At 48.4% G+C, this 15,357-nt stretch overlaps 1 protein-coding gene across 1 annotated transcript; it reads right to left on the reverse strand.

Moving 5' to 3' along the window:
- Positions 1-62: 62 nt before the first annotated feature.
- Positions 63-12,726, reverse strand: IAH1 (isoamyl acetate hydrolyzing esterase 1 (putative)). Its single transcript, XM_049695923.1, is given in 7 exon segments — positions 63-463; positions 1,863-2,009; positions 3,829-3,980; positions 6,219-6,293; positions 6,296-6,366; positions 10,634-10,686; positions 12,607-12,726. Coding segments are annotated over 7 exon segments (765 nt in total). The 5' UTR covers positions 12,688-12,726; the 3' UTR covers positions 63-277.
- Positions 12,727-15,357: the final 2,631 nt, after the last annotated feature.

A 15,357-nucleotide genomic window follows, 5' to 3' on the forward strand; every position in this document is an offset into this window, starting at 1 on the left:
AAAATTAATAAGCTGCTCAGGGTATATTTTGTAGCTGTGGCACTGATCTGATGACACCTGCATCCATCAATAAATATTTATTATCAAACCACGACGCACCTACAAAGCTGTCCTGAAAACTTCCAATGCTTTTATTAATCTTGGTGGCAGATGTCTGTGATTTTTATTGCAGGGTCATGAGCAAAGGTTTAAACTTCTCTGACCACTTATCTTGGGGTCTTTGTGCACTGGCGACTTCCTGTTCTGTAGATTAACAGCTGGACTTGGTTTTCGGTGACTAGTGGGCCCCGTCTCCCAGAAGACTTAGTTCTGGTTTTGCTTCTGCTATGTCTCGCCAGTAAGGGAGCAACAAAAGCAGTGAAGAGACTTTCTTCTCTATCGAAGGCCAAAGATAGGAGAACAAAAACTCATTTCCTTTTGGTGATAAATGTAGTCCGTCTGACAAACAGGAAGAAGAAAAGTCCTGTAAGGGGAAGAGAACACAGTTAAAGGGGTGGCTGGTCTCCCAGCTGTGGCCCCAGGCGGCGAGTCCCCGGCCTGAACAGCAGCCTCTGGTGCTGCGTTAGCTCATCAAATGCTCCCACGCCCTTTGTGGAGGGACAGTGTCTGCATATGACACATGGAGCGTCACAGAACCTCACACCATTAATGAGCGCCTGAGCCGAAGTGTCCTTCCAAGTCAGCAGACGGAAGAAGAGGATCAATGAGTGAGTACAGCACGTTGATGTAGCCAACAAAGTGAAAAATTTGTTACAAGAGCTCAGGGCCCAGTGTGTCAAATTGTTTTTGACTCTTCTCAGTCTAGGAATTAAATTGACAGGCACAGTATTAGATGAAAAGACTTTGTACTGTCCAGAGTCCAGACGCCCCACCCCTGGAGCCCCTTCTCCTTTGGGGAAGAATCCTTTCCCTATGCGGGAGCTCCGCCCATCCCCATTAGAACTTGGAACTGGTTCATGACTTGCAGACCAGGGATTCCGATTAGCCGCACCCCTCCCGGGCCTTAGTTTTCTCATCTCTGCTGTGTTTGTTTGGTCAGCTGATCGCTGAGGAAGACCTTCCCAGCTCTGGACTCTTAATACGTTAGGTAAGTCTAAAAGGACTTCAAAGAGCCACTAGCCCAGCAGTCTGCAGTTTCCTTTTCTCTAGCAGCATTACTTTTCCAAACCATCTCAGGTGGAAGCGTAACGCAGACAAAAACACAGCTCTGGGTGCTGGCTCAGCAGTCACGTGGCCAAGCCTGCTCCCGACCTGGGAACGCACAAGGTGGGTCAAGTCCACTCAGGGTGCAGAGGAACACAAACATGGCCTTCTCGTCTGCAGTGGGACTGCTGGGTCCCACGTAAGCGCGCGTTTATTTAACTGTACAGGAGGCTGTCGTGCTGTCTTCCGGGGTGGCTGTGTCATTCTGCACGGGGACTGGCTTTTTACCTTTTATATTTGTAACTGGGCTTTCTGGCTATAAACCAATTAGAACTCCATACCTCAACTATGAATTTTAGTTAATACCATATTCTACTTAAATGCATTGTTTTGCCTCTTTTAACTTTCCCCCTCTCCATATTATAAAACTTGGCCTAGATATTCTTAAATATGAACCATTTATTGCTCATTCATTTCACTACATGCCAACTCCTATTAAAGGGGGTCCCAGAGCATGGTGCCAGTACAGCACCAGGCCAAGCACGGTGCTGGGTGTGCAGGCGGCCCTGCAGCTCCTCCACTCCAGCCAACGTTTTCATTCCATTTGGTGAAAAGGACAACTGTCTCACCCACTCAGAGCTGCTCCAGGAGGACAGTGCACAGCCTGGTCACTTCTGCGTGACCCTACTCACCCGACAGGACCGAGCATGCCACTATACCTGACTGTCCTTCTGCATCAGGGTCCACAGGTCAAGTGCATCAATCCCACAGTCCTGGGCTACTTGTAAACAGGCCCTGGCATATTCACCAACGACTGAGTTGAGGCGATTTAATTTGCACCCTATGGAGAAGAGAAAATCCAACTGCTGGATTTTATGCAACTGATAAACCCAAGTGCTGGTCTTTGTGCAAGTTCTACTACCCGGAGGGTTTCTCAGTTCAAGTGAACAGGCGTGTGCTTACAGACCCAAAGTGGGCCAGCCACGGGGCTTGGGGGACACAGGACGGGCCTCACGGGTCACTAGTGTGCTGCCCTCCCCAGCACAGGACCAAGGACGATGGGGATGAGGGGCCATGGAGGGCATCTAGAGGACACCGAATAGACGCAGAGGCAGAAAAGGCCGGGGTAGCTGAGCGGCTTGGCTGGAGTGCAGGCCAGAGGCGAACGGAGTTGGGCAGGTGACCGCTACGGGGTGTGGTGGGGAGGACCGCTGGGCTCAGGCCCCGAATTGTTATGTGTAATGAGAAGCCACAGCCACGTAGTGGAAAAGTCACTTGTAGACTTTGGACCAGAGAAGGCGAGAGCTGGAAGGGAGCACAGAGGTCACTCAGGCCAGCCTGGGGGTCAGCAACCTTTCTCTGCCATGGGCTGGACAGGAGTCAGGCTTTATGGGCAACTATTCAGCCCTGCCGTCACAGCTCCAAAGTAGCCACGGACAACATGTAAACCATGGGCCTGGCCAGTGAAACTGTACTTGTTGTAGGCGATGGGGCGTCGTTTGCCCACCGCCCCCGCAGTGTGGGGACTCTCACACTCAGGTACAGCAGGATCACCGGGGGATGCACTGGGCGCTCCCCTAGACTTCTGCTTCCACAGGTCTGGGATGAGTCCAAGAATCTGCACTTCTGCCAAGTTCCCAGATGACACTGATCTGCTAATCTGGGACCACGGGAGAACCACACGTGGTCCAAAGTCATAAACCTGGCTAAAACTAGAGTGATACAGCAGGACTCATTACACACACGTCTACAAGAGTGCAACAGTCTCATGAGAGGTGCCCACCGCATTCTAGATACAGATTTTTTTATTCTATTATAGTCCATTAAAAAAATGTCACAACTCACTTGGTTTCGCGATCTGCGCATGGGTTGTGACCTGCAACGTGAGAAGCACTGAGCTCTGGCCGCACTCCTCTGCCCGTCCAGGCTCAGCCTGAATGCTTCCTGTAGCAACTTTCCACCTCACAAGTGATCATTTTGACCTAAAATCGCCCTTGATGGTGCCCATGGGGGTCTTCCCTTTGCCCTCTGGAGCTAACAAGCAGGGCCTTCTGTCCTCTTTATGTGACGGCGCCCTTCAAATATGTGATGACAGCTGGCCTAGCTCCCCTGCTAGCCCAACAGCAGTTACTGGGTTCTAGTCATCTCTGTATCCTGTGCACCTGGCCAGGTCCTTGTATAGCACATAAAAGTGCCAAGATGCATAGTTGGTGGGGACAGAACGGGAGCCAGAACCCTGGCGCTGGCGAGCCCCAGAGCAGCCTCCGATCACTCAACCACCAGTTGGCAGCGGCAACTGGTGGCAGCGGAGAAGGGGCCATGTGCAGGTGGAAATGGGCAAAGCAACCTCCCCCTGCCGTTCAGAAGTCAGGAGACACCCCGAGTGCGGATGTCAGTGTCAAAGCGCAGCCAGCCCGACCCTCAGCGCCACGGCGGTGGCCTCCTGTGCACCCCGGAGTCGGGCAGATACCAGGCCCGGGGCCTGACTCACGCACGGCCAGAATCCTTTTCTGTGTCACGCTACGACATGCTGGGAGCTCTGCTTTAACTTCTGTCGACTAAAGCAGACAGACGGGAATTCACAGGCCCCCAAGAAGCCGAGGCCCCAGGCTGGAGACCAGGTCCCACCTGCTCCTCCCTGGGCCTGGCATCCGGGCCCACGCTCACCTGAGCTCAGGAGCTCACCCGCTCCTGTCCCCGTGCGGCCTCACAGAGCGGCGGCGGTGTGATGCGGATGAGCCTGCTCTCGGGCACGCCCACGGACTGCAGGTGCTGCACCGTGCTCGTCAGGTTTGCCGCGTACTCCTCCAGGGGGATGCGCTGCTTGGGGTTCTCACCTGTTTGGGAGGAACGCGGACACTTCAGCCCAAATGCACATTTGCTGTAAGTGATGACAATTAAGGTTAATGCACATTCACAAATGGGCATAACTCGTGACGTCGCTGGGGAACTGTTTAGCGCCAAGCGCAGAAAGAGAAGGGGGAAGAGTTCAAGTACAGAGTCCTACATAAAACAGACTCCAAAGGCTCTGGCTCGGGGCCTTGTAAGCGCTCGTCTTTCCTCCTTTACTGGTCATGTGGCTATTAGTCAATTAGGCTGAATTTGTTAAGAAGTAAGACCTGCGCTGGGCAGTGAGCCTGCCCAGGTTCTAGCCCGGCTTTGTCACTGGCTAGCCACGTGCCCTTGGACAAATGATCAGCCTTTCTGTACCTCCGTTTCCTCGCTGGTAAAATGAGGATGACAGTAGGGTCTACCTCATAGGGTAGCTGTGAAAATTACATCAGCAAAGTGTGTAAGGCACTTAGAGCAAGGTGCCTGCTGGGAAGGAAGCCCTCAATAAATAAACTAAGCAACAGCTAACGTCACTGCAAAGGATTCCTTCTAGACAGGCTCACACACGGCTCCCTGCAGGCCATTTGCAAACCACACGTAAGTATAATCTAGGAGAAAAGTAACAGCACTCATGGTCCTGCCACCCAGAAAACCACTGTTGGCACTTGGTCATCTTCTTCCCAGTCTTTTCCACGCAGATATGGAGACTTAAAAAAAAGAGGGATCACACTGAAGATAAACGACCATATTGTGCTTTTTTTCACGTAACATTATGAGCATCTCTGTTCCTACAAAAAGTCCTCAAAACCATGGTGTTCAGGTGTCGGGTGACCACATTGGATGCTTCTGTTTTCCTTACTGTGCAGCATTCTAATGTTTTGCTATTATAAATACCTGTGCATAGAAGTCTTTACACATATACCTGGCTGCATTACATACTAGGTGTTTCCTTAGGCTGGGTTTCTAGATGAGGGAAGTCTCTAGGGAAGCTTTCCAGAAAGGTTTCAAGTTTTCCCACCAGTACTGTAAGAGTGCCTGTTTTCCACACTTGTCAGCTGTAAGTATTACTGCTTAAAACCATGGATTTGAGAGTCAAAAAACCAAAACTCCTTGTTTCAGTTTTCATTTTGTGGATAACAGAAGTTTTACACATTTTCAAACATGTACTGGCTACTAAATTTCTCCTGTTTCGATTACCTGTTTCTGCCTTTGCCTATTTTTTAAACTGGAGTTAACATTTTTCTTAATTGATTTCTACATTAAAGACATTAACCCTTTGTCTCTCATGCTTTTGCAAACATTTTCCTTAATGTGTCATTTTCTTTTTTTAATAGTTTTTTTGACACAGCTAATTTATTTCACAAATCTACTTTTTCCTTTGCAGTTTCCTCCACTGCAATTTCCTCTAAGTTTTTATACTTAGAAAGTATTTCTCCTTGTCCTATATTTGATAGAAATTCACCTGTTTGAAAACTTCTGGGTTTTTTTGGAGCGAGCTTACAGTCTCCACTAACACCTGTAGTCTATGCTCTCACAGGCGGCAAGACTTCCTTGCATCACAGTCAGCAGCTGTCCCTTCCTTCCCTTCTCTCCAGCCTCACCGGAGAGGCCCGACCGTGTGCCTGTTAATAGCAGACCTTCGCTGCCGGGGGTGGGGCATGGGAGAAGCCTCTGGAAGCTGACTACTCTTATCCTTTATGCTGAGCAGAGGGCTCTCCTTTCACGAGTAGGAAAGGAAGAAAGGCCTGTGCCTCTAGTCACAGCAGCAGTTCTTCCAAAAATATGGAGACATGTCTCCTGTTCAGACCTGCTTCCCATCGCCCAGGAGTCAAGCCTGTGCTGGGTCAGGGCGCTGCTGCCCTGAGCTACCCTTTCTCCATCAGTGTGAGTCACACAGCAAGGTGTCCAGTTTGACCTCTCTGCTGCCAACTACATCAACTAAAGAGAAAGAAACATTAGAAATTGAGCACAGCACTACTGGACTCTAAAAAACAGTCAAGTGCTTGAAATTTTAGGTCTGCCAATGACCCAGGCATGTAGAAAATAAGTCGGGAATAAAATTCACTGACATTAAAGAAAGCCAGAAGAAATACAAGGAAGTAAACTCAGGGAACTCATTATAAATTTGGCAAAACTTTACCTACTGGGAGATAGGTAAACAGATGAAAAAAGTATATAAATTTAAGTTTGCCCTAACGAAAAAAACAATTAAAAATGAACTAGGAAAACAAGAATGCCTTTACCTTTTAGCGCACTGTCACTGGCACCGAAGAAAACTGTACCTGCTGCTGGGCTGTCCAAACTGCTCCCCTTCCGGTTAGCCTCGCGAGGATAATCTTCACCCATCTGGTATTGTAACCCGAAAATCCACAATTCAGAACATCGCATTTTCTGAAATGAAAAAGTTTTAAAGATGAATTGTAGGGACTTCCCTGGTGGCACAGTGGTTAAGAATCCGCCTGCCGATGCAGGAGACACGAGTTCGAGCCCTGGCCCGGGAAGATCCCACATGCCGCGGAACAACTAAGCCCGTGCGCCACGACTACTAAGCCTGTGCCCTAGGGCCCGAGAGCCACAACTACTGAGCCCACATGCCACAACTACTGAGCCCACGTGCCACAACTACTGAAGCCCACGCACCTAGAGCCCGTGCTCCGCAACGAGAAGCCACCGCAATGAGAAGCCCGCGCACCACAATGAACAGCAGCCCCTGCTCGCCGCAACTAGAGAAAGCCTGCGCACAATGAAGACCCAATGCAGCCAAAAAAATAAATTAAAAAATAAAATTTAAAATAATAATAATAAAAAAGAGTAATTGTGAGCAAAGAACTATTTCTGGTCGCCTGTAGCCAACCTTCCGTGTGGGAGGGTGTGCTTGGGCTCACAGTGCCCGCTCTGTGCCATGGCCCTGCTGCTGCCCAGGTGTCACTTTGGTAAGATCAGAGCAGCAGCAGAGTTGAGGCATGTTCGTCGCCTTCATGGTTCCAAGATGTAGCAAGTCCATCCCATTCCTTGACGAGAGAGGTTATGAATAATAATGAACAGAGGGGCTATGCAGACTAGCTGATTTCATGCATGGTCAATGGGGTACTTTTGAAATGGAGTTTACAGCAGGCAGGTATTAAAGGTAGAAAGGCACTAATAAGCTGGAACTCTAATGGGATAAGTGTACACGGAATTCCTGAGACTTATTTTACAGACCGTTTTTTAAGGGGAGGTTTAGGTTTACGGAAAGACTGAGCAGAAGGTACAGACTTCCCCTAACCCCCAGCCCCACTCCCCGACGACCTACACCACCCACCAGTGGGGGCATTTGTTACAGGTGCCAAACTACACTGACACACGGTTCTCATTATTACCCGGTGGTTTTGATTCAGTAGTTTTAGTAAATATATATTAGTTGTGTTTCAGTTTAAACCAGTTTAACGGGCATTTTATTCCTTCTTAAAAATGTATGATTTGATTCACAGTACTGTATGGTATACTGAAAAAACCAACCATGGAAACTGAGCTGGCTGCCTGCGTTAGAATCCCAGCTCCAACACTGAGTAGCTGTGACTTCGGGTAGGTTTGTAGATGTTTCAAGTTGTCCACTAAAAAAAATTTTTTTCCCAATGAATCTCCAACTTCAATTGATGGTTAGCAAACCGATGTGGTTAATTTTGGTGTACGGTTCAAATTCCTACATATAAGCAACTAAGCAGAGAAGCCAGGGCACCAAGAAATAACTGCAGGCCAAGGGCCAAGCACCGGAGGCCAGAGAACTGCAGGGGGGACTCCTGTTTGACGCTTCTCAGCATTTATAAGCCTTCGGGGCAACAAAATTTCAGCCACGTTTATTTCTAAGTGTGGTTCTTGTGTTTTTAGTGTGTAACAATTACAAAATGCTGACTAGCCATTTTAAAGCCTCCACTTAGAATACTTTAAAATGGAACACTCTAGAATTTTGACAAGTCTGTCTTACATCCATCCAGTAGTTCAGTCACGCACGGCAGCACTTTAAAAAGCAAGAGGCAGGCGGAGCGGCTGGGCCCGTGAGCCATGGCCGCTGAGCCTGCGTGTCCGGAGCCTGTGCTCCACAACGGGAGAGGCCACAACAGTGAGAGGCCCGCGTACCACAAAAAAAAAAAAAAAAAAAAAAAAAAAGCAAGAGGCAGAACAGCTCCCTCCCTGAGGCCTGTATGCTGTGGCAGTGACGCAGAGCAGCCAGTGCCTGGATCTCGCTGCCCTCGACTGGCAAGGAGGCCTTGACAACTTACTTAATTTCTCCAGGCCTCAGTCTTCCCAGCTGTAAGAGATGAACACTAATACCCAATCTGCTAGGATATGTGAAGATTAAAAGTAATGTAGTGGCCAGATACGTACAAGGAGCTCAATAAATGCCAGCCATTATAGATTTAAAAAAAAAAATATATATATATATATATCATTATTATGAGGCTGTGAACCAAAAAAACTGCTAGTTCCCTTCTGAAAGGGGAAGAATATCTGAATTTCTCTGGATTGAATAACATAATCAATAGTGCCCAAGTTATTCAAAAGGCTGGAAGAAACTGGAAAATTAAGAAAGGTTTTTACATGAATTCCTGACTAATAACAGATATTTAAGTTCAGATGAAGTTGGGAAAAGGATAGGAATTAACTAAAAGATTCCTTCCAAAACATCCAGGCTCTGTAAGATTGATTGCCTTCCAGAAAAAATGTAAATTAGGTTTTTATAAATGACAACAGGCAAGACCATATCTTTAAAAGCAAACAGAAGCTTTTAAAAACTGAAAAAGGTGAGTTTTTTCTAACCTTTCAAACCAAGTATTTTTGGTTAAATACTTGGATAAGGCTAAAAAAAGACTGATGAAAATATATCAATAAATTAAAAGCATTTAAGTGGATTTAAGAATGGTTAAAATGCTTTTTGTACTGAGTATTCAAAGATCTTATTTAAAGCTAAAACTTAAGGACGTCACTATGGGACACAATTACATATTTTAAATTTATTGCTATCCACGTAGTTAGTACAGAAGGGCAGTCACAGTAAGGTGACTCTTAATAACCTTCGAACTTGGAAGTTAGGTGAAATTAAAACACTGAATCAAGTCAGTTCTGGGCCTTGCATGTGGCTGAAGCAGACAGTCTCTGCAAAAGATTCACCCCCAGCGTCAACGTGGCTAAAGACCGCGTTCCTTCGGGCAGCTGTCGGTGTGGGACAAAGGGCGGCGCTGCCGGCACACAAAGGGGGGGCTGGGCTGGAGCTGCGGTCCCTCTGCCGCGCACCCCTCCCGACACGGCCTCCTGCTTTCTCCCGTGGGCCTGCCTGGTGGAAGGTGGGCGCGCCCGCCCGCCCACAGGAGGAGCCCGCTCTGCCTGGGTTCTAGCTCCCGGGTCGCGGTGCCACTCTGGTTCACAACGGGCTCGCTCGGGCTTGGCCGAGGGCAGTGAGCCCAGGAGAGGGGAGGCGGGACTCACCCAGCTGAGGCCTCCCGGTGGCCGCTCGGTTTTGTGCCTGCTGTCACAAGATGCTTTTAAGAGTGACATAGATAAAGCCTAACAGACCACACACTGTCTGCAGCTTCTTTTCCTATAATTACTCTCAATTCTGCAAAATAACTACTTGCTAATTAAATGGTCTTCTAGCAATCACACCTGTAAACAATTCTGACAAGATTTTAGTACTAACATTATTATGTACTGGAGAAACATTTGCAATGCCTGCAGTTTTTCAGACCATTTGAATAATTATTTAGCTTTTCCATATCTTCTATTTGATGAGAAAAGGTTAATGGACTAATTAAACAGGTACTGAATTTTTAAAAAATAAGGAGCCAGTACTTATGGAGCACTTCTCACGGGCCACGCACTTGACTAAGCAGAGCACAGCAGCTGACTCACCCTCCGACAGGAGAGCAGGGCCCTTGGCATCCCCAGAGCTGGAGGATCCTGGGCGCTGGGGCCAGGCCACCTGACACTTCTTAGTTGTGTGACTTTGTTATCTACCTCTCCCCACCTTATTCTTCTCAGCTATAAGATGGATAGGAGGATGATAAATCACTGTATTACTGGGCAGTTGTAGAGATTAAATGAGACAATAAACATGAAGTATTTTAAAGTCTCTGGCACCTGAACTGGAACATTGTTTCCCTTTTAATGATTTCTGTTTGGCAAATGGAATACCAAAATCATCACTATTTTTATTAATCTGATATATTTTAAATATTTTTTATATATCTGATATATTTTATTATTTATTTTATATATCTGATATCTTTTATAAAGAGAATCTGGGGGGAAAAATCTCTATCCAAAAATAAATCCAACTTTGGTTTTAGAATATATTTTGTATTCTTTCAATTGAACTCCTTGCTAATTATTTAAATCGTACCCACCATAACTGAAACAGACCTTGTCTTGTTTAGATAGTGAATAGCTGTATTTTCGGATCCAAGCCCCTAATATATTTTACAACTTTTAGGGTTTGGTTTCATGAGGTGGCGAAGTTTAGCTGAACCTGAGCGCTGCCCTTCTCTCCCCCAACCCCTCATACACACTAACTAGGAAAGGCCTGCAAAGACAAAAAAAGGAGGAACGTACTGTTTCAAACTGCATCATTCACTCTCTTCTCCATCAATAAACACTCAAGTAGGAATCTAGAAACTATCCTCACCTGACCAGCTTGTCCGCCAGTGACGCTCCCCACCCACCCTGCTGGAAAGAAAACTGCAGAAAGAAAAGCCCATTACGCTTCATCAATGTAATTAGGCCATATTGCTCAGCGACTCCCCTCTTGTTTTCTCTTTGTACTCCCTGACTTCTCGGCCTTCACCATTTGCTTTGCTCCGCGGTCGTTTTAGGGATTACTAGAGCTACACCTCAGCAGCACTCTGGAAGCAAGAGGTAGTTTTCTTCCCTGTCAATTGGATTTGAGCCAATCACCTGCATTTTATTGAGACCTATATTAGACTCAGTGTTATCTAGAAAAGTTACTTAAATCTAGGTACAAGAGATGAAATCAACTGTATGTTCAGTTAGGAAGTGAAATCCACACTACACTACCTCTTCATAGTTGAAAGAATAAAGAAATTAATTACAGAACTCAGGGTGAATATTTTTTGATATACATTCCCACGGAACTTGGAGAGTCCTTACTGCCCTAGATGCCTAAAAATAATGTTACCAATTGTTAGCATACACACAGAAAACTGGTTTAGGAAGTCATGTCTGAATGTGAGAAGAATAAAACAAAATGAAAAACACCATGGGAAGGTAATTTTTAAAACGTGCTCCCCCTCCCTGAAGTAAGAACATCTATTTTTCCTTGAATGAGAGTTGAAATAATCTTGGCTGAAAAGGTGATCTGGGACCTGGGGTCCTCGGCTGCAAAGCTTGCCCCTGGACCTACGTCTCCTCCTTCAGCAACAGAATACAAAGAAACGCTAAGGGACTAAAAATAACTGCGTTCCTGCGCAGCTGGGGCAAATTATGGACAAGACACAAAAAAGGCCAAAAACCCAACTGCCACTTCTGAAGAGCAGAGAGCCAAAGCAGGGTCCTGCGCGTGCCCCCTGCGCTCAACACCGCCAGGGGGTGGGCAAAACACCTCAGCCGCCCCTCCGCCCGACCCCCTGGACACACCCCTACCCTCACCCCACGTAAGGAACGAGCTCGCCTCCCGCCGCTCGGGCCCCTTTTTGGGGGTGGGAGCAAGGGAAACGGTTATTGTTTTCGCTCCCCTCCTGCACCTGCAGGAGCCCCAGTCAAGCCCTGCCTGAATTTCTGGACTGGCCTCTTATCCATTTCTACTGATTGGGGAGGCCAAGAACCCTGGTCGGTATCACTTGGCAGCATCTCATTCAAGAGAGCGGCGAGACGTTCCATCAGAGAAAGCACGGGGGTTGAGTGTTTTCCGCATGGAATGGGAGGTACGAAACTGCAGGAAGTGCTTCAGGCGCCGCCGTGATCTGTGCAAGGTGACGCCCCAGGAAGCTCCGCGTGGCACACAAAGCACTGTTCCCGCTGTGAGCAAATTCAAAGTACCTTTCAGGGAAAAGGACAACAGCCACTGACCAGGAAGACACTACGATGAACACAACGTGCCAGGTCTTCCCAAAATCCCTATGAAAAATAACACAGAAAGGAAGGAGCGGCCAGCCCAGGCCCTGGCACTCCCAGCGCGTGGCGTGGACAAGTCCCTGAACTTCCCTGCACTTCGTCTCATCCGTCAAACAGGCCCCCTAAGACTAAACGGAACGTGTGTCCAGGACTGCGAAGCCGCGCTGCCCTCCTGAAGATGTCATCCTCCCTGAAGTTACCAACACCGAGAAATGAACCAATGCCAGGGTGTCACGAAGGGGTCCTGGAGGCGGCGGGGACACGAAGCTCTGTGAGCGTCCAGGCCTTGGGGCAGCATCTGCTGGGGGAAGCGGGGTGCAGGGAGGCTGCCCCGACAACTTCATAACAGTCGGGAGGAATGGGTCCCTCCCGCGCGGAGGGGAGACCCAGGAATCACCGAAGAAGCCTGGCCCGCGGCTCTCGGCCAGGGTGCCGCCCCCCCGAGGGCGCGGCGAGGACGCCCAAGAGACCGGGCCACGTGGGGGCCGAGCCGGGTTCCGCGGAATGGACGGCGCCGAGCGGCGGTACCTGGGTGGTGGAGTCGCCGAAGAGCAACACCCGAGGCCAGAGCAGAGAGCTTCCGCACACAACAGCCTCGCACAGCGCCATTATACCGGTAGCCGGGAGGTGGGGCCACGCCGGATATCCGGGCGAGGCGAATAGCCGGGGGCGGGGCAAGGCCGGATATCCGGGCGGGGCGAGCGGCCGGGAGGAGGGGCTCCCGGGGGGCTGGGAGGCGGAGGCGCATGCGGAGTCCGACGCCTTCGCTTGTTGGCTGTCTTCGCCCGCTGGCTCTCTTTCTCGGGTCGCTCCGTAGGGGCTCCCGTAGCAGGGCTCCTTCGGCGACCAACCGGTCACTTTTAAGACGTGCGATAGCTGTTGCTTCTTGGAAAGCTCACTTTTGTCCGTTTACAAAAGCTTGGCCCCCTGCATGCATTCGCTTTTTGTTCACTTATCCGAGTCGTTAGATGCAGGGCGCGCGTGGCTACCCTGCCCTCGGGGAGCCTACCTGCCCTCTGGCCATTGTCGCCTGTCAGTTCCCCAGGCGGAAACCAACCCCGAAAGGAGAGCGATTTGGCGCTGCCACCAGATCCAGCATCACCCACCCCGCGAAGGTGGGTTCAGTTTGAGCGAGTCGCAAGCACTTCCAAGGGGCTCATCACGCAGCCCTCTCTTGTTAAGTAAAATTAGGCAAGCATTTGTCCAGCGTTTTGACCTCAAAGAGAAACTGACGACGTGTGCTAAAGACAGTAAGGCCGACTATCCAGGAAGGACAACGATGGTGGGCTTTGGCAGTAGGGGAGATTAGGCTAAACCCTAAATACAAGAAAGAAAAGGGATCTATAGCCAAGGAGCAGGGTGAGGGGTCAGGTGAATGTAAAAGTACTAAGAGGCGGGGTAAATCTTTGCTAAACTGCCCTGACAGAGTTCCTCCTGAAGGCAGGGCAGGGTGACATCAGGATGCGGAATTTGAGCAGCTACCCAGGGGGATCAGACCAAGAGGGAGGGATTTTTGCTAAACCGACTCGGCGAGATTCTTGCTACAACTGGGCTGAAGGGGCCAAGGACAGGACCCAAGGTGGGGGGGGTGCTTAGAGAGAAGACAGAAGAGCCTGGCGCAGGTTTGCTCAAGCACTTAATGAAGTGTGACAGCTGTGATAAAATCGAGCCAGAAGGGTGTCCTGGAACAACTGAGCTTATGGTGAAAACCAGAAGGGGAGCAGTGTGTGTTAGAATAGCTGCCGTTTCCGTGGCTTGGACGTAGGGTGTTGGGGGGGAGAGTGGCTGGAGCTGGAGAGGCAGGTAGGGCGATACAGAGCGGGACCCCGTCTTCAGGCTGGATTTCCCTGGCTTCAGCTAGAATCAACTGGGAGCTTTAAGAATGTGCTGATAAAGGACCACCACTCTAGACCAACTAACAACACTTCTGATGGTAGGTGGTGGGCATCAGTACATTTTTAATGCTCCCCAGGTGATTCCAATATGCGGCCAGGGTAGAGAACCCCTGTTAGGCCAAGTTAAGGTGTTTGGATTTCATCCTTATTAATCACAGTAAAGAAGCCCTGAAGGATTTTCAGCAGGGAGGCTTTCAGCAGATCTGTTACTTTAGGAATCAGCTATAGGGAGAGGAGGGAGGGAGGCTGGGGCAGGAACCAGAGGGGAAAAGATGACTTGGACTCCGAGCCACAGTGGCGATGAGACGAGGACAGATTCAAGAGCAATTTAGAATCCTTAACTGAAATCAGCTACCTCAGGGAGAGGGGCTAGCAGAAAGGGCTTGCCATTTTTGCTGTGTATAACCTGCGTGGTAAAGATATCACAAGTGGGTAGGTTTTTTTGTAACTTAAAAATGTTTTAACATCTATCATAACACACTCTTATATGACACTTATAAAAGGTGTCCCTTAGGCCTTTGGTTTGGGCCAAAGACAAAGTAGGGTATCTTATAGAAATAAATGTATTTGGTTTCAAGTAAAAATTCAGATTCAGGCACTGAAGTGTGTCACCAAAGCACAGGGAAGGACTAAGCAATGTCAGTGCAAATTAGTGACTGTGGCTGACCGATGGCTTTAGCTTGACAGTGAGGGTAACAGCTCTTTAGCTGCCCCTTCCCGTGCTTGTTCCCACCCCCTCTGCTGAGGGAGCAGCCAGACCCTTCACTGAAGTAGAGGCCAAAGCCGCCCTGGGCAGTTGACCTGCTCCCCCAGCACCCGGCACCCGACAATCCTGTGTCCAGTTACTTGCAAGTCTGAACTGCTCGTACTTGGAAGAAAATGGATTAATGATTAAGTTATACAGTAAATGATTCAACACACATGACGAACCCTTGAACCTGAGTCATAAAAATTATATTTTGAATATCTCTGAATTGAATGTATACATACAAAGAAAATATTGAATCTCAAAAGTCCCAATTTTACAGACATATAAATTAAGGAATTTGTCAAGAATAATGGGAGGGAAGAAATAGAAAAAGGGCTTAAAACTTTAAGTGATAATATGTAATTATTAATTCAAATTCAGAAAATGGATACGAAAATTCAAACCATCACTCATTTCCTTCCTGAAAACGGACAATAATACATTCTGTTTCAGCTGCTATGAGCAGATCTTAAAGGTTTCTTCAGTGGGAGCTGCATACAACCCCAGAAGCAGAATCAGTAACGGCAGTTAATTTAGCAGTGCTAGAATAATGGACAATGAGTTGGTAATTTAGCAGTATTCAAATAGGTGCTGCAATAAAGGCCATTTGCCATCAAAAGTAAACAGGCTACCCCA

The sequence above is a fragment of the Orcinus orca genome, chromosome 13, assembly GCF_937001465.1.
Source record: "Orcinus orca chromosome 13, mOrcOrc1.1, whole genome shotgun sequence".
Lineage (NCBI taxonomy): Eukaryota > Metazoa > Chordata > Mammalia > Artiodactyla > Delphinidae > Orcinus > Orcinus orca.